Consider the following 26,218-nt stretch of genomic DNA (forward strand, 5'->3'; position numbering starts at 1 on the left):
TTACCCAGAAGGCCTTGCAACTCTTGCTTTCCCATCTTCCTTTGCTTCCATTGTGTGAAAAGTGTATTCAAGGGCAGTACTGCTATGGAAACACAAGCAATACGTATTACATAAGCAAATATCCATGTAAATGTACAAACGGTAATGCCCATTGTATCAAGTCTGCAGCTACTTGTAAACTAGTTCCAACAGAGAATAGAGCAGAGAACATTCAACCTCAAAGCTAGATGCACAAAGCAGTTCCACCTGATCCGTGTAGTCTGGATCACAACAAAAAATGAAATACACACCAAAAAAGTCAAAATCAAAAGAAACTTGGCACAATAGCATCAGATAGGAGGAGGTTAGTATTAACTGTGAATACACATATTAACAAAATAGGTCATTGTATTTCTACTCTCATTGTCCACGATGTCACCAAAGAAGAGACATGTTGAAAGAAAATCTGTAACTGCTCCTGAACTATACTGAAATTTGAGTGTTTTCTTAAACATATGGAAGGAGTAAAGCTTGTAACACAGTACTGGCAGTTGTGCCTATGCATACAAGAGATTCATTTCAAACCTTCAGACAGGCTACACAATCTGTGGGAAGGATGACAGAGGGTGAGAGGGACAAGGGTGGAGCAGTAGTGTTCATTATGATACATGCCATTCTGTACATGTTATCCTCACCAACCATCTCGTTGTGCAGCCATTCAGGTTTACTCACCATTAAGAGTACCTGAGTGCCCCCTGTACCCTCCACCTTGTAAATATGTTATGACGAGACTGGAGGGCCTTGGCTATAAAATCCATTGTGCTGTTCTCCTCCTTTGCCATTCAGTGAACATCTACTGCAATGTTACTCTACATACAGTTGTCCCTGTTATCAAATAGTCTACAGGTTTCTCTTGTTTGTTTTCTCAATAAAAGGAATGTTGAATTTTCCAGCACTGCAAACAGATCACCCACAGCTATTGACCTGTTACTTGGCACTCCCACAGTTTAACACTCATTTAGAAAAAGCTGAGGATATGCACTCTAGTGATCATTTTCCAGTTAAAGTGCATCCGGCAGATACACAAATATATGCAATCAACCCACATAAATGGGGTGTTAAACAAAGCCAACTTGATGTTTACAGCATCCTTATTGTATCCCAATATCAATCCAGCATCCAGGAACTGTGACATTACCGAATGGTTACTGCGTTGTTGTTACTTTTCCAAACGGCATCCCATACAAGCAATCAGTTGTCTTTACCTGCAGTTACTCGAACCCTGGCTACTTGAGCTTTGCACTGCTCAGTTTAAAAAGAATAGCTTGATGTAGTCATTGGGTCGAGCCGCGCACATCTGCTTTTGTTTCCCTCAACTAATTCACTGCAAATAATGACCTGTAGCTGTGATCCTGCAGTCAAATAGCATATGTATGGTTAGAATTGCAAGTTAATAAAATACACAGAAATATGAAATAAAATTTAAATGAATAATTTGATAACAAGGATTCTATTTTAACATCTGTAATTGATGTAGACAACAGAGAATTATGTTGAATAATGTTTGTTCAAGAAAGGACTTCTCAAGTAAATGGAAAGTTGTCCTACAATTTTTAGTTAAAACGCAAACAGAAAATACGGTAGCAAAATCCCAAAACTAACTTGTAATCCATGAAAACTAAGCCCATTTCACGACCATAATACTGTACATTAAACATTCACCAGCTCAAAATGGTTCAGAGCTAAACCTGATGGTTTACAAATTAACATACTTGATGCAAAGAATAGTAACTCGTACTCCGTTTGCAAAAGTTAAAAAGTCCTACTCTGGAACACATTCAGAGCTCTCATGTTAGTCCCTTCAAAAGCTACAACTGAATTGTGCACATTACCATGGTCAGGTCTGCATGCTTTCAGCACTTGAAACAGTGTTGAATTGCTCCCTTTAACTCTTCACTCAAGAAGTCCCAGTCTCCACTTAACTCCCATAGTGTTCCACTACTGTCTGTTTTTCCATTGGCTGAAGGCCATCCCCACCAAAATACATAGTTCTCTCTTACTACAGACATGATTTAACTCATCTTGACCACTTCCTAGACTAAACTATTCTGACAGTATTTAAATAAGAGAAATGTTATAAACATTCGTGTGCATTTAGATAATTTACAATAAGTGTAAATAGAGGCTTGTCCATAAAAAAACTAAGTGTTGTTGTGCAAGTGTGCTGACTATACATGACAACAGATTGTGCTTGTATATTGTTCAAATGGATATTTAGGACTGCTTTATAGAAGTGTATTTTGGGTCTCTGTCCATTGTGGTGACTACTTCTAAATTAGCACAGTTTTTTAATAGTTCTTTTCATAAGAAAATAATTCTTTTCATTAAGCATTTAATTCATATTTGGCAAGGCTGCTGATAACTGTGCCAATAATTGCCCTAATCCCTATATCACCACCACCACCACCACCACCACCTAACCTACTGTGTAAATTGTTTCTTGAGGAAACATTACCACATATCCTAGATGATCATGCAATATGATCAGATCACATTTTAACCTCCCTGTGGGGAAAATGGGTATTACAATTGGATTTAAAATCACTCTTTTTTTGTAGATGGCTTAGGTGTTAGTTAGGAGGGGCATTTCCTGACAGTTGTTTTGTTCAAAGGGAGGACGTGGCCCAGCCCCACCCCAGTTGAGACATAAAGAGACATAAACTCCAAATCTTAACCCTCCGTACGTTAAATGTATGTCATTTGTTTGTATCACATGTAATGTATTAAATGACTTTTCCTTTTTATGATACCCACTCCTAGTGTCGATGCAGTGGGCAATGGAGTCGTACGGCACATATTTCACCCTTGCTGATGCTCTGGGAAACCTAAGCATGTGCTCTTCTCCTGCTACTCTACTTTATATGTGCGTGTCCTAAATCTTCTTTCATCAATACTTTAGGTTCACTGTTCTCTGTAAGTCATTTCTTAGGGCATCATCACAGCTCTTGGCTCAACTCTATCCACATTACTCGCAACCCTTCTGTTGGCTCATTAATTATAAGGATAAAGGTGCTAATAACTACGCTGTTGAATTCCGTGGAAATCTGTTTTAACATCATTATGATGTGCAGTGTGTTAGTTGAACAAAAGATGGGATAGGCAATTACAAAAATATACACTGTGTGATCAAAAGTATCTGGACAATCCCAAAACATAGGTTTCTCATATTAGGTGCATTGTGCTGCCACCTACTGCCAGGTACTCCATATCAGCAACCTCAGTAGTCATTAGACATTGAGAGAGAACAGAATGGGGCACTCTGCAGAACTCACAGACTTCGAACATGGTCAGGTGATTGGGTGTCACATGGGTTGTACACCTGTACGCGAGATTTCCGCACTCCTAAACATCCCTAGGTCAAATTTTTCCGATGCCATAGTGAAGTGGAAAAGCGTACAGGCCAGCCTCGCCTGTTGACTGACAGAGACTGCTGACAGTTGAAGAGGGTTGTAATGTGTAATAGGCAGACATCTATCCAGACCGTCACACAGGAATTCCAAAATGCATCAGGATCCACTGCAAGTACTATGACAGTTAGGCGGGAGGTGAGAAAACTTCGATTTCATGTTCGAGAGGCTGCTCATAGGCCACACATTATGCTGGTAAATGCCAAACAACACCTCGCTTGGTGTAAGGAGTGTAAACATTGTACGATTGAACAGTGGAAAAATGTTTTGTGGAGTGACGAATCATGGTACACAATGTGGTGATCCGATGGCAGGGTGTGGGTATGGCAAATGCCCGGTGAACGTCATCTGCCAGTGTGTGTAATGCCAACAGTAAAATGGTGGTATTACGCTGTAGTCGTGTTTTTCATGGAGGGGCTTGCATCCCTTGTTGTTTTGCATGGCACTATCACTGCACAGGCCTACATTGATATTTTAATCACATTCTTGCTTCCCACTGTTGAAGAGCAATTCGGGGATGGCAATTGCATCTTTCAGCACGATCGAGTACCTGTTCATAATGCACGGCCTGTGGCAGAGTGATTACACAACAGTAACACCCCTGACCTTAATCTTATAGAACACCTTTGGATCTTTTGGAACACCGACTTCATGCCAGGCCTCACTGACCTACATAGATACCTCACCTCAGTGCATCCCTCCATGAAGAATGGGCTGCCATTCCCCAAAAAACCTTCCAGCACCTGATAGATCATATGCCTGTGAAAATGGAAGCTGTCATCAAGGCTAAGGGTGGGCAAACACCATACTGAATTCCAGCATTACTGGTGGAGGCCGCCGTGAACGAGTAAGTCATTTTCAGCTAGGTGTCCTGATACTTTTGAGCACTTAGTGCATATGTTCACATGCTGCCCATTTTCAAGTTTGTAACTAACTACTTTCTTTGTATGACAGTGGTTGTCAAAATTTGGGCTCCAAGGCACGACATCCTTACTACAGAGCCACTGCGAAAATATTCCAGTGTCAGACATGTCTTACAACAGTGATTGATATAGAGTGTAGGAGAAAAAACGGCACTCCCCCTGGTGGGCTCACAGTTCTTTTGTGAGTTAGTGTGTGGTGTACACAGGGCCTTGAGCTATTGCAGTCCATTCTTCCTTCCCTGGATGAATTTCCTTCACCATGTCCCTCCCTCCCTATCCTCGCTCCTTCTCCGCTGCCCCCTCCTCCTTATCTCTCGTTGCTCTGATTTGTGTCAACCTGGCTATCCACCTGGTTCCTGTATTCCTTGAGGTTCTTTCATCCTTTTTGGTGTTTATTGTCCCCTCTTGGGATTTGATCTCCACTTCCCAATTTTCTGTCTTTAGTGTGAGCCATTTGGGGAAGAACTCTCTCCCTAGTGCCTGTGGTGTGAATTCCTCTCCCCTCTTCCTGCCCTGCCACAGCTGTTCCCTCCACCCTGCTAGTCACCTGCACATGTAGCCAGTCCGTGTCGTGGGACTGTTATGTACCCAACTGGCTGAGCCCCCTGACAACACAGGGATCACTGTGCTGATACCTGAGCTGTTGCCTCCTCTTTATGCCAAGGAGTGGTTGCTTATCATCCTGGAGCATCGGAAGACCCGGCAACAGCTGCCATGCCAGGCGGCACTTGCTGTGGCTGGCCTGACCTGAGCGAGTAGGTGGTACTGAGTGGATGTTTGGTGCATGAAGTATATCAAGCTGCAAAAATCTGGCCATTCTCAAATGACCAACTCTGGATGATAAATGTTACCAAATGGTGCTTCGTATGAACCTGCAGCCATCTCTTCCCTGGCCATACCCTGGAACGAGGGTTAGACTCGCCATAGTGGGATGAAACACTTTCTCGGCTAACTGGTCTATAATAGGATGGAAAGGAACACGTTTCACTGCCACAAAGCTGTTGTTTTTTGTGGAGAACAAGTTTTTGCGAAGTGGAGTCTTTTTACCAATGTGTCGTGAAGCCGAACGTCTCGTCACCCATATGGTGCTTTTGGTGCTTGTGTTTTGGACATGCCTTCTTGCTGTATCGTGGACCCTCTGTTTGGTGACTGTGGACACCCACTCCATGAGGGAAGCCCCTAAATTGTTATGACTGCCACTCTCCATGCTCACCAGATTGCCCAGCTTACAACAGAGAAAAGAAGATCAGAGAGTAAAAGTCCCTGGATCACCTGTCTTATGCTGAGGCTCATCAAAAATACAATCAACTCCTGCCGGAGATGCCATTTCCCCCTTGTGGACTTATTCACACCACCGCCTTTGGGGGAGTGCCACTTCGATGGATAGGGGTCTTTTAATTGACCAACTTATTGCAGACTTCAATTTGTCTCCCCTCAATGACGGTTTCCCTACCAACTACAGTGCTACTCAAGGGGCCTTTTCTTCTGTTGACTCGTGATCTCCTCCCCTGCTTTCGTTGCTTCCCAACGTTGGTCACCCCATGATGGTCTTCGTGACAGACCACTATCCAGTGATTCTATCATTTCCCTGCCACTACCAGGCAGACAGGCCCCCACGTTGGGCAGTCCACAGAGTCGATTGGCTTTTACATACATGTGTTGTGCACTTAGACAGCCCCCTCTCGGATTGTGTTGATGTGGTCATGCAACAAGTCTCTGACACGATTTTTCATTCTGCTGGCACTGCTATCCTACTATCCACTGGTCCCCCTTCATTGTCTGCCAGTACTGTGTTGGACCGAGGATATTGTAGTTGCTATCCAGGTCTGCCAACGGGCACTGTTAAAATTTAAATGACACCCTTCACAAGCCACGTCTCACGACGTCATTAAGCAGAGTAAAAATGAATGCTGGGAGCACTGTTTCCTACCTTGGGGTGCATGCCTCTTCATCACATGTTTGGTCCAAGCTCCTAAGCCTGCTGGGCTGCCAGGGCCTTATCCTGCAGTGTGTTCCATACACTGATCCGTCAATCCTTGCAGAACACCTCGCAACACACTTTGTGACAACATTGGCATCTTATTCCTATCCTGCTACCTTTCTCTGGCAGAAACGATGAGTTGAAACAACCCCCCCCCCCACCCCCCCACCCTTCTGTTTCAACCACTGCCAGGCTGGAGCATCTAATGAACCCTTCACTAAATGAGAGTTCATGTAGGCTCTTACCTCGTCACATGACGCAGCCCCAGGCTCAGGTTCCATACACAACCAGATGATCCACCACTTGGATGTTACCGAGAGGCAGCATCTACTCAGGGTCTCCACCCGCATCTGGCTCATGGATGTCTTTGCCTTGCAATGGCGAGACAATGTTGTTATCCATGTTCTTAAGCCCAGGAAGAAACCATCAACTCTAGACAGCTACCAACCAATTAGCCCCTGACCAATGTACTTTGTAAACTGCTGAAGAGGATGGTTAGCTTCAGATTACGTTGGACATTCAAATCTAGGGGGCCTTTAGTCCCCTGTATCGTTGTGGCTTCCAAGGAGGACGATCTGCAACTAACCATTTACTCAGACTGGAAACATCAATCAATAGGATTTTACTAACCACTAATGCCTTTTCGTGGTCTTCTTTGACCTCCATAAGGCGTACGACATAGCTTGGTGCCCATCTGATTTTTATCTGCGAGCTTATATCCCTTCGGCTTTTGCAAGTTCAAGTTCGCATCTCACTCAGCACTCCTTGGACAAAGGAGAGCGGTACCTCACAGGGTTCTGTGTTAAGTGTCACATTCGTCCTCATCACCGTCAATGGACTTGTACCTCCTGTTGGCATCTGGTTACCCCAACGTTGTATGTGGACAGATTTTTACATCTGGTGCCTCTCACACTCAATAGCATCTGCTGAGCGCCAGCCCTCAAGACACCATACGGTATGTTTCTGCATGGACCCTCTCACATGGCTTCAGGTTTCTCCCTCCAAAAAGCGAGTTATGCACATTTGCCTTCGACCTCCAGTACACCCCAATCCAGAACTTTATTTAGGCAACCAATTCCTAGATATTGTAGCACAGTCCCATTTCTTGTGGCTTATTTTCAATAAAAAGCTGACATGGCTGCACCATATTCGCCACCTGAAGGCTATCTGCATGCAGAAGCTTAATGCTGTCTGTCTCTTGGGTCACACATCTTGGGGTGAAGATCGTGCTACTCTTCTCCATCTTTACTGTGGTCTGGTTTTGTCCACACTAGATTATGGTAATTAGGCTTATGGCTCAGTCGCTCTTTCCACTCTGAAAATACTTGACCCCGGACTGACCTATTCCAGGGTCTCTGTCACGCCTTTGGTCATCTGGCGTCCTGTACATTCAATCCCAGCGGAGTTCCAGGGTGCTACCATCTTCTACACTTAGGCTGATAGATAAGGTGGGATATGCTTTCATGTCTCCTATTGGCTTAAAACACCATTTATTGCCAGCATTATGTTGTGTGTTTACAGCAGAGCTGCTTGGCATTAACAGGGCCCACCATTTTGTTACCTGGGCCTCCCTCCACAGTGTTTTGATATGTACCAACTTAAAGAGCAGCTTGCAGGCTACAGACCAACACTATTGTTGTCACCCTTTGGTCTCTGCTATCCTTGACCATCTCTCTGCCATTGGCCATGCTGCCTGCTCAGTTGTCTTTCTGGGTCCCAAATCATGTGGGCGTCCCAGGGAATGGAACTGGCTGACCGTTTCACTAGAGAAACAGATACTGACACCCCCTTCTCTTACATGGTTTCAGCTGCAGATATGCAGATCTACATCAAGTCTCTCTGCCCGAAAGTGGAATGACATCTGGTGTGCTGCTGTTCTCAGTAATGAACTCCACACAATCAAGGAGACTACTGCAGTTTGGCACACTTCCTTCTGCTTGTCTCAGGAATAGTCCACTGTCCTATGCGGTCTACACATTGGTCATATCAGGCTCACCCATTGTTTTTCTCACGTAATGTGTCAAGTATGGCTGTGGACCTAGGCTGACGGTATCCTGTATATTGGTGGATGTCCCCACCTCTTTTAGCCCTTTGTACTGCGTATAGTCTCACAGATTCCTTATCTTTAACGTTAGCAGACAATTCACGAATGGTTGAACTAGTTTGCTATTTCCTTTGTGAAAATGGTTTATTTTCAGATACAATGTTTGGCTTTACTCCTGGAGCAGGGGCAGGGTGGTTGTGGTTGGTCCTTCTCTTCAGTTTTCTCGCTCTGGGACCCACGACCACTTCCCCGAGCAGTGACTGCTATTTTATCCCTTTGTTTTTCCAGTTTTTGTGTTTGGTCTATCCTTTTATGCCTTCTACTGTGTGTGTGTTTTAACTTCCTCATTTTATGGTTTGACACCTCTGACTGGATGTGTCCACTTTTAGCAGACCCTCTCTCTTCTGGGAGTAACTTTGGAATCTCAGGACTGGTGAACACACCGTTTAGTCCCGTGACCCCTTCTCAGTTCATCAATCAATCAATCGCAGATGCGGGTATTCTCCCTCTACAAATACGACGGAACCAACTCTAGGTTTCTCATGCAAACGCCATTCAACGATTCCCTGACCGTCCCTTGTATTCTGTCTTCTGATACCTGCCCTTGGGTGGGTTTGCCGATTGGCACGTGTCTCACTTTCCTCTGTTGGGATCTCCACTCCCTGGAATGTGCACTGTGTATTCTTCCTGCACCCCACCTTGGGTGGTGCCTCGACCACAGATCAGGACCAACCTATTGCAGGGTCTTCTACAATGGTGGTTCTGAGATGATAGTGGCATGGAACACCATTTACTGTCAGGATCATGTATTGTGTTCACAGCAAAGCTGCAAGCCATTAACAGGGCCCTCTGGTTTGTTACTCAGGCCTCCCTCCACAGAGTTTTAATATGCACTGACTCAATGAGTAGCCTGCAGGCTACAGACCAATGCTACTCTTGTCACCCTTTGATCTCTGCTATCCATGACCTTATCTCTGCCCTTGGCCATGTCACCTGCTCAATTGTCTTTCTCTGGGCCCCACGTGAGGGTATCGCAGGGAATGAATTGGGTGACAGTTTGGCTAGAGAGACAGATTTTTACTCCCCATTCCCTTTCATGATTCCAGGTGCAGATATGCTGAATCACATCAAACCTCTTTTCAGATTATGGTTATCCATTACGGATATCTTAGAACTGTGACTGTATATTGAATGTAAATAAGTTATACAGAACTGCAACCAGTCACTTTTTTGAATAATTATGTTTTATTCCATAAACCGGTTTATGAACCTTTTTAGGTTCATCTTCAGATGCTTTCAGGAAGTTACATCATTACTGCTAGCATAATGCTGGGTGCTGGCTTGCGACAGTATAGGCAGCTTTTTTCGGTTAGTGTCCATCTGTCTGCCTCCATTTTGATGTCCAGTCACATCGTGCTTCTGCTATCTTGGCTGACATATTTTGACTGATTATTTTTATTCTGATATAATTTGGAGTCACGTTTTCTGAGACACTTTTTATTAAATCTTATTGCAAGGATGGCTGTCGCAAGCCAGCACCCAGCATTATGCTAGCAGTAATGATGTAACTTCCTGAAACCATGTGGGACCCATTGCCACGCCCCCGTGAAAAGGCTGCTCTTTTATCCCTTTGGTTTTCCAGTTTTTAGAGTTGATCTACCCTTTTATGTCTTTTACTGTGTGTTTTTTCAGCATCCTTGCTTTTTAGTGTGACCGCTCTGACTGAATCTGCCCACTTTTACCAGATGCTTCTATTTTACTCGTGTATCGTTTGAATTGTGGGACCAATGACCTTGCTGTTTAATCCCATGACCCCCTCAATCAGTCAATCAAAAAAACTCCGTTTACTTATATTTGTGAGTCATTGTAAGGTACATGCCATCCACTGCTAGTGATTGTGTGAAAGTTAACAAGGAACAAGAGATGAGTATGTGCAGACTGATTCCTAGATTTGAGAAGTTCCTAGTGAACAGCAAAGCTCATCCATCCCATTAAGTAAGCTTACCAGGACAGCCACAAGAGACAATTAGTATCTTTTATTTTTATCAGTTTCTCTTTATAATTTTACAATAGCATCATCAGAAATGGAACTCACAGTTTGAAATATATTAGCTGGCTGATTACTTTAAACTGTAAATTACAGAGCTGCTGATGATGCTCTTTTAAAGTTATAGAAGAAAACCATAAAAATTACACATACTGGTTGTGACTTGTGGGTGTCCTGATAAATTTGATTTAAACAGTCACTATATTCCTTGCAAGCAGTGTCTACTTTAGCTACATCCTGTTAATGATAAATCTGGTCAATAGATCGCTGCATTAAGCAGGCTTGTGTTTTGACTTGGTGCACTGCAGAAAAATCCTGAAGTACTGTTTTAATGGAAGAGGAACTATAACAGTTTAGGAACCACTGCTCTATGTTAAGGGAGGAGCTGTTGCAAGGAGAAACAACTTGAATGCACATTTTGCAATGCTTCCATTGTGTATCGGACATTTTATTTCCATGAATGGTGTGAAAGGTCAGCTCAGCTTTTTGTGAACAACTGCCCTTTCCTCCAGGTGTGCGGGGTTTTTCAGTCATGATTGTCAAATTCTTATGTTATTTTCACCTTCTGGTTTCCTGGTATATTGCCTCAGTGTTCTGAGCAGTACATGGTGAACTACCTTCTCTTAGTGACATCATTCAGAAAGAATGCTTGATATATCATCATTAGTTTCACATTGTGTTCTGTGTGAAACTATATCAGCTTCTACAATATTCAAATTCACCATTTGATACAATATAAATCTGTATATCTGACTGCAGTCTTCCTTCATACATGCTTTATGCTTCATTTCTTTCAACAAGTGATGTGGCTGCTAGTTGTCACCAAAAGCTTTATCAGTGAATGAAGCTTTGCAGGGAATGAAGCTCAGCCCTGTACTGCTGTGTTGAACTACAATGAAAACTTATGTGGCTGTCATAATGTGTTATTGCATAGCTTACTGGATGCTGTGATAGTGAGTTTAGGCTCAGAACTAGTCATTAAGTGATAAAGGAAATTATGCAATTTATTGCATAATTTGAAAGTGTGTTGACAGTTTCCAACTAGTATGTTTTGCAGCTATTGATTGTTTTCAGCCATTTCTGTGCTGTTCTGTCAAAGTAAAAGGAGACATTGGGAGGCACATCATAGTGTTCCACTGCATTTTTGTATTCGCCGGTTCTTGACTTGAAAAACCATTTAGTTGGACTGTGACCAGTGTCTGCCAAATACAAGAATGAAGGCTGTGCAGTTAGTGGACGTTGGATTAAGCAGATGGGGCTTGATGAATTAGGGAGTGTCCTACTCATTGCAAGGTCTAGGGCTCAAGATTTAGTCAGTTCTAGGATGTTTTGGCATGGCCGGCCGGAGTGGCCGAGCGGTTCTAGGCGCTACAGTCGGGAACCGCGCGACCGCTGCGGTCGCAGGTTCGAATCCTGCATCGGGCATGGATGTGTGTGATGTCCTTAGGTTAGTTTTGTTTAGGTAGTTCTAAGTTCTAGGGGACTGATGACCACAGCAGTTAAGTCCCATAGTGCTCAGAGCCATTTGAACCATTTTGTTTTGGCATGTTGCTTCTGGCTTGAAGTGTGAAAAATGTCAGATAGCATCTTGGCTAGAGCCCCTCCCCTTATTTTGCTGAGTCAGATCAAAGGTTGGAGAAAGGCAATATCATAGCAACAACTCTGATAGGGCTGTCATTAGTGAAGCACTCTTGTGTTTTAAAGCAGCATTTGACTTGGACAGCTTTACTTTTAAAGAGCAATGTACACCCTGTGTTGGGGTTCTTAATTGCGTAAGGCTCATTCCATGGTTATGGACCTAACATTTGCAAAGTTTACATTGAAGTATTAACATGAAAATAAGACTTGAATATGACTCCATACTGTGAAGATTTGATGATAGCAGCTGTGTTGATTTGCCAGTAAAAAAAGGAACAGGAAGTGTTACAGACATAACAAAACCTTCATTTTTCTTATACCTGTGAGTGAGCTTCTTGACTTCTCTTTTCTGTGTGCAATTGATTGGAGGTTGTGGTGATATGAAGTACCCGGGCCTCCAAATTTTTTCATAGTAATCAGAATCACCTACTGAATAAGAGAGCAGTGTCATTAGTGAAAGAAAAACATTAAATCACAACACAAACAGAGGTGAACTTCCTTCTGCATAGGCACTCTGTCATTGGAGTATGGCCTTTAAATGTTCTTGAACTTGGAAATTTGAATTTAGGAATCATTGGCAGGAGGTGAGAATCTAATCTGAAATATGCAGTCAGTGACTAAAACTGCTACAGGACAGTGGATGGTATACAGGTGGGAACAGAGGTTGGGTAGTGGCTCTGGATGTACACCAGATTTTTTAATCCTGAAAGTTCTGTTCGACTTGCCCTGAAATTTAATGGAAGCAGCCATTTGTAATTTTGTTGGTTAAGTTACTAATATAAAGTATTTTAAAGACATTAGATCAGAACTGATGCTAAATTTGCATTGTTTGAATGTACTTCTGTATGTTCATTAGGTCATCTCTGTGTCAATTTGGTTGTCAGATTATTCCTTCCGTAAAGTATGAAATGCTGAAAGTTTAATAAAATTTAACTTTCAGCTGTCCATATTGGTTCATCCAGACAAGAACCCAGATGACCAAGAACGTGCTCAGCAGGCATTTGAAAGTGAGTATTCAAGTTAGAGAATTATTTTGTCAAAACTAGTTGGAGGAAGGTGATGTTCGTTACTCACTTAGTGTTTTAAGATCCTTGTACACAGACCCTTCGAGTGTGGATTTTTGAAGCCAATGTCTATAAATTGTTTCTTTGTACTGCAGTAACCAGTATAACTAGTAATACGCTACTCATTGTATTTTAATCATAGGCATGATTGTTACTTAATTTGTGGCTGAAACCAAAGCTGATTAACATTTTCAGTAACACTGGGTAAATGTGCTGCTATTCTGTCTCTACTGTACTGTTGTTTTTGTCTATAAATATGAAGAGGGGGCAGGTGTACATAACAATGTCAATTATTGTTTCTCTCCCATATTGTTGTTGAACATTTTTTATGTATTTGTGTAATTATTTTTTGTTTGGGGACTGGAGATATCTTTTCAGTTGCAATTTTTCAGGATGACAGTTTAATTCTATTTCAATAAAAGTTGATTTTATGAAAGAAAAAGGGTCAATCTCATCTATTCAGTTAGCATAGAGTAATCTTTAGACAGGTGAGGACAAATTTGTTTTGGGAAAAAGTAGCTTTCACTTTTGTCACAGCATACACAATAATATGAATAATAAATGCTGAAGCGGGGGGGATGTTGTCTGTGGTCTTAAAAAAAGTTGTTCGTGTTGGAGGGGAACTGAAATGTGGCAAAATGCCTGATAAGACTGGTGGGCAGGCGGTGGGAGGTACTTGCAAAGTCTCTTTTTGGGAGAATATTTTGTGTGTGAGCTAATCTGATAATACATTGCCTACAAGAAGCAGTATTAAATTGAACTCCCAGTCTTGTCATTTGGAGAACATTTCAGTGAAACAAATGGTGCTCTCTTGGGTGGATACTTCATAATGGCAACACATTCATTAACACACTATCTGCTGCAGACAAGCTCTTTGCATTCCGTGCTGAGGCTGCTTTTGTCATGGCTTTACTGCTCACCAAATACTGATTCCTTTGCTGAAAGAGGGTGTTCTGGCTTATATTAAATACTTGTCATTTGATCTTTCGAAAACTGTTAGGTGGAAAAAAATAGATTTTTACACATCTTACAATCCGATATCTTCACTCGATAAAGAACTGAATTTCCTTTCGTTATGCATCATACTTATTGTGCTGCATCAGATTAATAAAAACATGGCACAAATTTTTAAGAGTTTGCAGAGGTAAAAATGCATTGTGAAAATTTTGTGTATGGGCAATTTTAGTTTATACTTTGTAGTGTATGAAATGTAGAAAAGATACGAAAATTTTGTTTAAAATTGAGAGCAGAATGATGTCTCATTTTGTTCTCTATTTATTGGGTTTTATATCTGATGTCCATGCTGACTTGCCAGCTGCTATTAAACACTTACCATCCATTTTCAAGAAGAAACTAGTGGGAGAAAAAATTTTAATTTTATGCATCTTATTCTCTGATATCTTTGCTTGATAAAAGACTGAATTTGTTATCATTTATGCCATAGTTACTGTGCTGCAGCAAATTAAGTAAAATATTGCATGAAATTTTAAATATTTTGCAGAGTTAAAAAATGCATTCTGTAAACTTTGCATGTGATTGATTTTAGCTCATACATTGAAATGTAGACAAGGTGTCTAGATTTTATTTAAAATTGGGACCAGGACATCATCTCATTTTTCTTGAGTTACTCAGTTTTGTATATGAGGAAAGATGTCCTCGATGCCACTAGTCTTGTCTCATAAACAATTTAAGATATTGAAACAAGGTTCTCCGCAAATAATAGCATGCAGTGAGGCACATATGTTGTATGATAAAAAACACATGAGGAAGTAGCACTCAATTTTATTGTCAAACAAACTTGTGTTGTATTTGAACAGGTTTGCAATAAAAGTCTCATCCATGTATGAATACTGCAAACAAACATTGATGCAGCTTTTTAACGAAGGGTAACATTCAAAAGTGGAAATTTTCTTCAAAACCCATTACTTGATTCTGAACTGAGAACAATATTTTATTCGGTTATGAAGGACTAATGATTTACTAAGTGAATTGCAAATGAGAGATTCAGTTGCTGTTCATGTAGCAGAATACTGAGTAAAAAGATTACCAGCTTTTAATCGGCTTTGGAGCCTGATAGTGACATTCAGATGAAACAAGAAGGGAAATTAATCCAGAATTAAACAGACTGTAATTGGTGTTGCAAGAATAAATTATAGCAGCAAGACCCATTATGGAGATAGTACCAACTGATGTCAGTAGATGACGATGAGCGAAAGTTAGAGAATTGGACTGATTCACGATTTTTATCTTTTATTAATGTATTAGTTGCTGCTGTTACGTATGACTTGCACCTTAGAAGACGTTGCAGTCTGTTATTCACAGTTGCTCAAGCACAGCACTATGGAAGGTTTGGAGGGGGAACAGCGATAACCACCTTGGTAGAGAACTAGAAGAGTGCGGGGAGAGGAGGGGAACAGTGTGTGGACAACAAATCACGTTGTGCTACCAACCATGGGAATCTACACAGCATACTGTTGCTTTTTAGGAATGTCTATCACATTTAAACTGCAGTTTGCATGAGTAGAGTTGTATTCGGAATTGGATTTACTTGAAAATTGGACAACTATTCAACAACAGTAGGTATTTTTGCAGAAGACAGTAAGAGTCTAGATTGGGGCCAGTGGCATACTTACATGTTCCATGCCACAGTGTTGTTGACGCTCAGTGTAATGAATGATGGGAACAAAAGGGGGGTATGTCAGCTATTGGTCCTATGTAGCCAATGAGAGTGCAGCAGGCAGATGATAAGTTTGCAAGCAAGAAACATTGTAACATTCTTTTTTTTAGATTAGATTTACTTTCATTCCAATTGATCCATAGTGAGGAGGTCCTCCAGGATGTAGAACATATCAGAAAAACAATAATATATGACAAATATTTACAACTCAAACAAATAAAGCTAATGTACCATTCCACAGGTCCCAAGTGGCATGGCCGTCATTTTTTAATGAACGCTATATGAAAGAATCATTTTACAAATACTAATGCTCTGAATTTATAACAAAAAAGTTTTATATTTATTTATAAGGTAATAAACTTGTAATACAACTACTAAATACTTATTTACAATGAACACATTACTGCACTGAATTGGTGCAGAAGGTAGATTGCATGTCTGCCTGTGCCTGTGCCTGTGTGTGTGTGTGTGTGTGTGTGTGTGTGTGTGTGTGTGTGTGTGTGTGTACCTGTCCTTCCCCCCCCCCCCCCCCCCCCCCCCCCCCCCCCCCCCCCCCCCGCACCCAAGGTAAGTCTTTCTGCTCACGGGATTGGAATGACTCCTTACCCTCTCCCTTAAAACCCACATCCTTTCGTCTTTCCCTCTCCTTCCCTCTTTCCTTGGGTTGCGAAAGCTTGAAATTTGTGTGTGTGTTTGTGTGTTTTTTATTGTGTCTATCTACCAGCGCTTTCTCGTTTGGCAAGTCACAGCCTCTTTGTTTTTATATATATTTTCCCCACGTGGAATGTTTCTTTCTATTATATACTAATCAGTTGGTTCTACTGAGAAATTCATCAATGGAGTAGGAGGAGTTGGCCACCAATAAATCCTTTAGGCTCCTCTTAAACTGAATTTCATTGGTTGTTAAGCTTTTTATGGCTGCTGGCAAGTTATTGAAAATGTGTGTTCCTGAATAATGCACACCTCTTTGTACAAGACTAAGTGACTTTAAATCCTCGTGAAGATTATTCTTATTTCTAGTATTGGTTCCATGAATTGAGCTGTTGGTTTGAAAAAGTGATATATTTTTAATAACAAACTTCATTAAGAAATAGATATATTGGGAAGCAGTAGTTAGTATCCCTAGTTCCCTAAACATGCTTCTGCAGGATGTTCTTGAGCTCACACCACATATAACTCATACTGCACGTTTTTGTGCGCGGAAAATTTTAGCTTGGCTTGATGAATTGCCCAAAAGATAATCCCATATGACATTATGGAATGAAAGTAAGCATAGTATGCCAGTTTTTTCATTTTTATATCCCGTATGTCTGACACAATTCGCATTGCAAATAGAGCTTTGTTAAGACGCTTCAGCAGTTCTGTGGTGTGCTCCTCCCAGTTGAATTTATTATCAAGCTGTAATCCCAAGAATTTAACGTTGTCCACTTCTTCTATCTGCTTGTCATCGTATGATAGGCATATACTTGTGGGACACCCCTTATAAGTTCTGAACTGCATGTAGTGTGTTTTTTCAAAGTTCAGTGACAAAGAATTGGCTTGGAACAGTGACTAATGCCCATAAATATTTTATTAGCTGACCTTTCTAAGACTACACTTGATTTGCTATTTATTGCAATGTTTGTATCATCGGCAAACAAAACGAACTTGGCTTCTGGAAATGTTACTGATGAAAGGTCATTGATATACACAAGAAAAAGTGTGGTTGGTGTGGTCTTCAGTCCTGAGGCTGGTTTGATGCAGCTCTAAGGGTCCTAAAATGGAACCTTGTGGGACCCCACATGTAATTAGTTCCCAGTTGGATGATGCCTGATAGCTTGATATGTCTCTCTTCCTAATAACACCCTTTGTTTCCTGCCAGAGATATAACATTTGAACCATTTTGCAGCATTTCCTGTTACACTATTCTCACATTGGTATAGGATCAAAATCTGATGCATATTCAGATAAAAACAGCTGTGTTCTCAGGTCCCACAGGTAACAACCACAACAGATATTAACATATTCAGAAGGGCCAGCGAACAGTGATACAAATTTCACAGCTGTGCTATTAGGGTGGTGAATAAAAATGGTGATACCACAGGTGACAAGGCTAGAAGCGAAAATTGTAAAAAAGAAAATGGTCCACAAATTAATATAAAACAGTTCTTCTCATTATTTTATTTCTCCTTGCAGTATCAGAAATGTAGACAATCAATAAATGGCATAAATTTACGATAGGTATAATGTTAACTTTTTAGACAGATACTTTATTGAGAAAACAGTTTATAATTGTGATTAGTCAAGAATATGTTAAAAATAAATTTTTCTCAAGAAGCCTTGTGAGAAAAAGGGGGTCGTCTTATTATGAAAGTCATCTTACACTTAGGTAAATATAGTAGTAGTCAATGCTTATGCTAATCTGGTCTCTCTAATTAAAGAAGTGTGTTTTTTATCCATTATTTGACATTTACATTTTTTCCTCTTGTAGTTATTAATAAAGCGTGGAAAACACTAGAAAATGAAGAGACGAGGAGGAAATGTCTTGATGTTATTGAAGAAGCAAAAGCTCGAACTGATCATATGGTAAGATACAACAATTATCACTGGCTGACTCGTGCAGCTTGAAGTGTTTCCTTGTGTAACACATATTCTGAATTAAGTTGTCTTGCAAGCTTTTTGTTTACTTTAAGAGAGAAATTTCATAGCCAATTTATGCTGCAAGGTAAATTTGTCATTCAGACTATGGTGTCTTGTTTTATTTATTTACCTTTTTTTCCTGGTATATATTTCCCTTACACCATTTCAATGTCAAAGTTTTAATTTTAACAAATACAAACAAGAAAATAAGATATGAAAGCTTTTGGTATTAGTGATTAAACTGTTGGAAATGAAAATTATTGTAATGCACTTATGCAGAGCATTAAAAATATTTCTAGAATATGAAGCTTGGAAGTACAAAGGAACACCAGACCAGGCACACTATACAGGTTCAAAGTCTGGTAGTAGTGTTCCAGAATAGATACCTGTTTTTAAACATTTGAGTTAGACTTAGTAAGAAAGCATTTTACAAATGGAAGAAAGTATTTGACAAATGGTAGATTAGAAGGGAAAGTTGAATAAATGCGGACAGACAGAGTAGGAAAAATGATGGGAAATCAAAGATCATGTCAGGTTAGATCCCTACTCATCAAATATCTCTCTTCTTATTTAACGACAATATTCTGAATAGGACAGTTGCTACTGACCAAATAGTGGAGATGCTGATTCACAGACACAACAAAAAGACTGTCAAAGCAAGCTTTTGGCCCAGCAGGTATTCACCAGAATTAGGCAAAACACACACACACACACACACACACACACACACACACACACACACACACGTGTGTGTGTGTGTGTGTGTGTGTGTGTGTGTGTGTGTTCCCCAATTCTGATGAAAGGCCTGTTGGGCTAAAAGCTTTGTTTGACAGTCTTTTAGTTATGCCTATATGCGACTAAGCATCTTTGCTACATGGTGAGCAGCAACTATCCTTTTCATAATATTGTCATTATTGCTTTCTGGATTTTCCATTGTTTGATTTTGTCCTCTTATTTACTTGGCTGTATATGCTGCCCACCTGTCTTTCAGTGTACAGTCATAATTTGATCTTCCAGTCTGTTTTGTGAGCAATTTGTTTTTCCTACCTGTTGTGGCAATTCCCATGTGCATTTCTCCATTGCTCTGAGGCATCTTCAGTTTTTTAATGGTTTCTCACTTTCAGAAGTCCAACTTTGGCTGATTGAAGTCAACACTGGCAACACACATTAAATGTAAACTTATGGGTTCATAGACATCAGAAAGTTAATTTTGAATACTATATATAGTTTACCAAAACCTCAGACCCCCCCATTATTAATTTGTAATTTTTCTTTTTGATTGTACATTATTTTAGTCGAATTATGACAATATTATGAAGAGGAGCGTTGCTACTCACCATATAGCAGAGGTGCTCAGTCGCAGATAGGCACAACAAAAAGACTCTCACAAAATAAGCTACACACACACACACACACACACACACACACACACACACACATTACGACAGTCTCTGGCAGCTGAAGCCATGCTACCCAGACTGTGTGTGTGTGTGTGTGTGTGTGTGTGTGTGTGTGTGTGTGAGAGAGAGAGAGAGAGAGATCGATTTTTGACAAAGACCTTGTTGGCTGAAAGCTTATTTTCTGACAGTCTTCGTTGTGCCAGTCTGTGACTTTGCATGTTTGCTATATGGTGAGTAGCAATTCTCCTTTTCATAATAGTGTTACATTCCATCCTGGATTTTCCATTAATCGAATTATAATATTTGCGTGCTTATTTTCAGACTTGAACTACGAAGCTCTTCCCCTTGCTGAAATTCATATGCACTAGAGGCTAACAGTACAGTGCCACTAAAACAAAGGCAGTGTTATACGGCCCATTAAAATATATTCCTTCATTTTCCCAATTGAATGATCTAGAAATTTGTTGTAGAATAGTTTGTTTTGTTGATATGGAAGCTTTTCCCATCTCATTTTTAGTTTGTTTTCCTGCTAGTCTAATTGAATGTGGCGGTGCAGGTCTTCTCCATCGTTCCCCTACGCGCTGTCATGGAGCATGGGACTTCATCATCATCATAATTGAATCTATTGAAACTGTGTCTTTGATGAAATTTGTACGGATTATGTTAAAATTTAGTGAAAAGCTTTCTCATAATTTATGAATCTCAAGCAGCATTGTAAAGAATCATCACTTTCTGCTCTCCCATTCACAGCTTCTAACTTGTGCATGTGGTCTCCCCCTTCTCCCCCCATATGATTGGTGATAATGTTAGTAACCATCTTGTAAACTGCAGAGAGGAGGCTACTGTTCCAACAAAATACATTTGTGCTCGACAGATTGCACGGGCAAGCTGCTGTGTTGCTAGGCGATATCACACCAAATGATTAAATTGTTTCAAAAGTTGAAGGAATAAACAAGTGGAAATACTCTTGTCAGATCATTGTGAGACCATGATTTCATATCTTATTTCCCTGCATTGATTTTTAGTGAGTAGTTAGTAGTGCATGTGCAGATGTTAAATGTTAATGCCCATGTAATACCTGTTTTTGTCTTTGTTTTTCTCACTTTGTTAAATTTATTTTACCATTTCATGAGGTGGATAAACTAACACATAATTTATGTTTTATTAGCTGCTAGCATCAAAACACACAGTGGAAAATCGAGGTTGGAATATCAAGTTATGAAAAGGATAGATGGCTATTCATCATAAAGATGATGCATTGAGTTGCAGACAGGAACAACTAAAAACACTTACACACTGAGCTTTCAATCAAAGCTTTCGTCAAAAAAGAAAGGAAAACACACACACACACACACACACACACACACACACACACACACACACACACACACACACACACACACACACAAGATAGCAGCCGCGCGCGCGCGGCTGCTATCTTAATCTGCTCTGGGCAGACTGCAACTGTTGGGTTGAATGAAAGCAGCAGTCTTGAGTGGGGCAGGAAAGGGGAATGGATAACAGGATATGCGTGGAGGAAGAGAAGTGTGCTTTCTGGCAGAGCATGCAGAGACTAGAAGGTGGTGAGTCAAAGCTGCCAGGTGCAGTGTTGGGAGGCTGTGGGAGAGGGATATGGGGCAGAATAGGAGAGGACCACAGGGAGGAAAAAACTGGAGGGTGTGTTGACAGAGAGTTGCGCACAGTGAGGGTGAGGTGACAGAGAGTTGCGCACAGTGAGGGTGAGGTGACGTGGAGTGGAGATGGTGATAGAACAGAGGGGCAGAAACTATTCACTGTAGGGTGTGGGGACAGCAGGTTATGGTAGGTTGAGGCATTGATAATTCTGGGGCGGAGAATGTGTTGTAAGGGTAACTCCCATTTGCACTATTCAGAAAAGCATCCTAGTCCATCCCAGTGCCACTCCCAATCGCAGTCCCTTAACACAGGGATTGTTGCCCTGTGGAAGGCCTAATTGCAGAACATTCCTGATCCAACCACCCAGGACTTCCTATTCCAGTCCTGTCACAGGCTTATCCTGCCCCATCAGAGACTGAGCCAACTGTGAAAGCAGCCATGTCATATACCAGCACTGCTGCACACAGTTTTTTTTTGTATTGTTATGACTACACCAACCAGCTGCCGTCCACCAGAATGAATGGCCACTGCCAGACTGTGACCAGGAGCAAAGTGGACTGCCCTGTGGTACAATATGCAGCTTAACATAACATGCTTGATTTCAATGGCTGCTTCATATCCTAGGTCATCTCGATTCTCCCTGCGACCACCAGCCGCCAGCTTTCCTTAACTGTCCAGTTCGCTGTTGTAACAAATTCTCTGTTCCTGAAACTATTCCAGCCTCAACCTATGATAACTTACTGTCCCCATACCCCCACCCAACTTTGTTCTGTCACTTTCTAGTCCCTGCACGCTCCACCAGACAGTGCAAACAGTGTTCTTCCTTCCCTCCCCTCCCACTCCACGACATCCCTCCTACTTTCATGCCCCACTCCAGGTTACTGTTTTTGTTCAGTGCAACAGTTGGTCTGCCCAGAATAACTGTAAATAGCAGGTGTGTGTGTGTGTGTGTGTGTGTGTGTGTGTGTGTGTGTGTTTGTGTGTATTGAAGAAGGCTTTGCTACAAAGCTCAGTGCCGTTGTTCCTGTCTACAACTCCACATGTCATCTTTATGATGATTAGCAATTTATCCTTTTTGTAATTGTTGCTGATGACAAATATTAGCAGTGACATGATATCAGCACTTGTGATAGGGTATACAAATGCAGAAAGCTCCTTGTTCTACTGTAAAGATCAATGATAATCCAGTCAACAGCAAAGTACGCTTGGGGACTGGCAAAAATCATTTTGTAAGCCATTTGGATCCCAAGTTTCAAAAAAGCAAAGACTGTAAACTGCACTAGCTTTCAGACCAATCCTTTCTTGAGCTAGAGTATGTGTGTGTGCATGCGCGCGCACGCGCGCGCACACACACACACACACACACACACACACACACACACTCACACACACACATATTCTCTGCCTAATGCTTAGTCTTTTAAGGCTGAAAATGTTGTCAGTTCAGCTTGCTGAGCATTTTTGAGATTGTAACTGCTTTTCGATTCATTATAGCCTCTGAAGATGTCTACAGCATTGGAAGATAAAACATTGTGCAGAGAAATATGTCTTGGACTATGGCCCGATGTCCATAAAACAAAAATCATCAAGGGCATAGCGTTAACATTTTCAAAACAATGTGCTTTGAGAGAATAATTTTTATACCATATAAATATTTAACTGTAAAGGTGCCTATGGATACTGAAAATGGAAACTAAATTACATCACCTCTCAAAAAATTAAGTTGAGACAGGTTAACACACAGATGTTGCATTGCTAAGAAATCTGGGAAAGGTCAACAAGGGCTGTGTGCATTCCCAAATTGTTGTGTTGGTAGAATAAAAGGAAAATTTGTACATCCACAAATTGAAAATGAATTTAAGTAAAGGAAATGATACTAAACTCTGCTTCATTTGTTACTCCTCATGGAGCATGGAAACCTGTAAGAGGTCACAGCATGTGCTCCAGACAGGCAATTTGATAAGCTGCCTGTCAGTGAACTAGTCATTGTCATGAAGATTATGCTGCAATATGTTGACCGTATAGGGTCTCTCTCCCAAGAGACATCAGGCACATTTTCTCTACTGGTTCTCAGATATTTGCAGTATCATTTTTCCAGTGTTGAAATGGATTCTGCCCTAAAAAATAAATACTGCTCATCACATTTTGTGTGACAACCAGTGTCAGTGGAAAACTTGTTTGTTTCCCATTATAAGTAAAATGTTTTTAAAGCAGAATTTTGGTGCTCTTTTTATGGAGCAGTCCCAAATTTGGTCAATGCAACGCTTGTTTTATTAATAGGTATTACGAAGACAGTGAAACACAAAGAATAACAGACTCTCCGGCAGCAGCTGAGTAGCACTGTTGCATGGCAGTAGCAGACAGCATAGGGCAGGGCGGAATACGAGAAGGGACATGGTGAACAAATATTTACCAATATGGCAACTACAATAGGACCAGCTCCAACTACAATAGGACCAGGGAGCTGGAAGTGAATGCACCTTAGTCTTCTTTCCATCATGGTGCATGCAGAATGCAACATGTAAACACCTTCAGAAGTAGGAGGCACGGTTTTGATTAAGGGTGAGTGCTGGCAAGGCTCTTCTGGACGTACATCTTGTTATTGCTGTAGTGAATCTTTCTGAAAAGATACTGTAATATAAAGTTGATTTGCCCAGACATGAGTAAAGAAATTTCAGGGAGGCAGCTTGGATGTATCCTGGAAGTTATCCAGAATGAGTAGGGAAACACCCTAGTGCAGACAAGTTTTTGGCTGTAGTAAAATGAGCTTGAGACGCTGGGGATTTCTGCCCAGTTAAATGCCAAAGAAACTGGCATGTGCAAAATGCCGTTGCATTGTATATGGTACAAAGCAGATCAATGCAGTAGTACATGGATGCTCACTAGAGAATATAACATACATCATGGTGTGTGACATGTTGAAAGCCTCAAAAACGCAGTGAAAGTTTTCAGTGAAGGTCAAGGCCAGTCAGCTACAGCATTAAACCGTGCTGCTGGCTTTCTTATGAAGGCTGTATTCACACAAGTCAGTGCTTTGCAGCACAGGTAGACCAGATTGTTCTGTGGATCATTGAGTGTCTGTGAACCCCCACTGGCTGTGTGAGGCAGCTCATCAACATAAATTGACTGTCAATTGCTGTGTTGTTGAAAGGCATAACATAATGACCTTCCTTCAGAAAGAACTACCTGATGTCCTCGGATGTATTGATGTAAGGCAAATAATGTGGATGCACGAGGATGGTGTCCACAGCCACTGTGCACCACCTGTGCCCCAAGCAGCCTGAGACAGCTTTCTCAATAAAACAACAGGGAGACGTGTGGATGTTGTTTGGCCAACAAGGTTATACAATCCATCTATCCTCTGCTTCTATTTCTGAGTGATGTTGAAGGATGTACTGTATGCAGAACAGTTTAGAAACTGCGAAGAGATGAAAAATTGCATCAGGCAGGCATCCTCTGCACTTAATGTGCTGCCTGAAACAGTGAGCACCATTTGTAGGCTGTATTAAGAATAAAACTGTGGTTTGTTTGAACACCTTTATATTCTGTGAACTTTTAATGGATCACATGTTCACAACAAAGAAGTAGTAATGAAGTAGAATAATAAGCTCATTGATTATGGCATGCAAATCAGTTCAAGAAAATTACTGTGGTGATAAGTAATTTATTGACAGTTCGGATGGTCAGAAATTGGGCTGTAAAAGTAATCTTTCCACTTACTAAGTGTAGTAACTATGTTAAATTGAAGATTTTTTTGTCTACTTTCTGCTTTTTCCGTAATGCTACAATGTGGTGAAATTAAGTAGCTATTATTTATCTGATTGGGATGTAGAGCTGGAACAGCAGACTGTTCTATGAAATCACCGTGAAAGTGATACTATATTATTACTGTGGCTATGTGGATTGCTCTCGACCACTCTATAATGCAGTCGATAACTACAAGAGACCCTGAAAGATCCGCAAACATTAGTTTGCATCGTCGTCTTTGTTCAACTTCTCCATCTTTTGTGCCGCCCTGCTGTGCATTGTCTGCTACCACCAATCAGCAGCACTGCCTGCTGCAATCCTTAGTGTTTTACTGTCTTATTAATAAATGTTGATAAAATAGACATATCCCCCCCCCCCCCCCCCCCACACACACACACACACACACACACACACACACTCACACTCACTCTCACTCTCACTCTCACTCTCACTCTCACTCTCTACTCGCACTAGATAATATGAGTATATTGCCAGTGTATTATAGCTGTTGTGTTTTTGCAAAGAAAGACAAGGCATTGATTTACTATTGAATTAGTAAAATAAGTGTTTACTGATGTGAGGTTGCATTGTATCCAAGTGCTTGAGATATGGTCTGGAATCATTTTAAGGATGCTTGTCTATTTAAAAAGTATTTAATTTCTGCTTTCTCATTTTGTGCAATATTGCTAGTGTTTAAGGGGATATCAGCAGTCTTGTGGTTTGTCCAGCCACATTTTGTTTGAAATAAGTTTCACTCTGGTTTGGTGATAGCAAAAAGTTTCTTGAGGTGGAATACAGGGTGGTCCATCTGAAGTTTCGGATGAGATTATCTCAAAAACTATACATCGGGTAAAAATAGTGGGTAAGACAAGTTTGTAAGCTCAAAGGGGGATATCAAATGATACTACATGTGGCCCCCGCCCCCTTGTGTCAGGTGGGGGTTAACTCTTAAATGGAAACCCCCAATTTTTTATTGCAGATTCGGATGCTCCATAAA

The 26,218-nt window shown here is 41.0% G+C and overlaps 1 protein-coding gene across 1 annotated transcript in view; it reads left to right on the top strand.

Moving 5' to 3' along the window:
* Positions 1–26,218, top strand: part of LOC124619195 (dnaJ homolog subfamily C member 8) — a 78,865-nt gene that overhangs the window by 34,932 nt on the left and 17,715 nt on the right. The window contains exons 3-4 of the mRNA XM_047145417.1: positions 13,020–13,086; positions 18,291–18,385. Coding sequence (XP_047001373.1) covers positions 13,020–13,086; positions 18,291–18,385 — 162 coding nt within the window. The remainder of the gene's footprint in view (positions 1–13,019; positions 13,087–18,290; positions 18,386–26,218) is intronic.

The sequence above is a fragment of the Schistocerca americana genome, chromosome 1 (genome assembly GCF_021461395.2).
Source record: "Schistocerca americana isolate TAMUIC-IGC-003095 chromosome 1, iqSchAmer2.1, whole genome shotgun sequence".
Taxonomy (NCBI): Eukaryota; Metazoa; Arthropoda; class Insecta; order Orthoptera; family Acrididae; genus Schistocerca; species Schistocerca americana.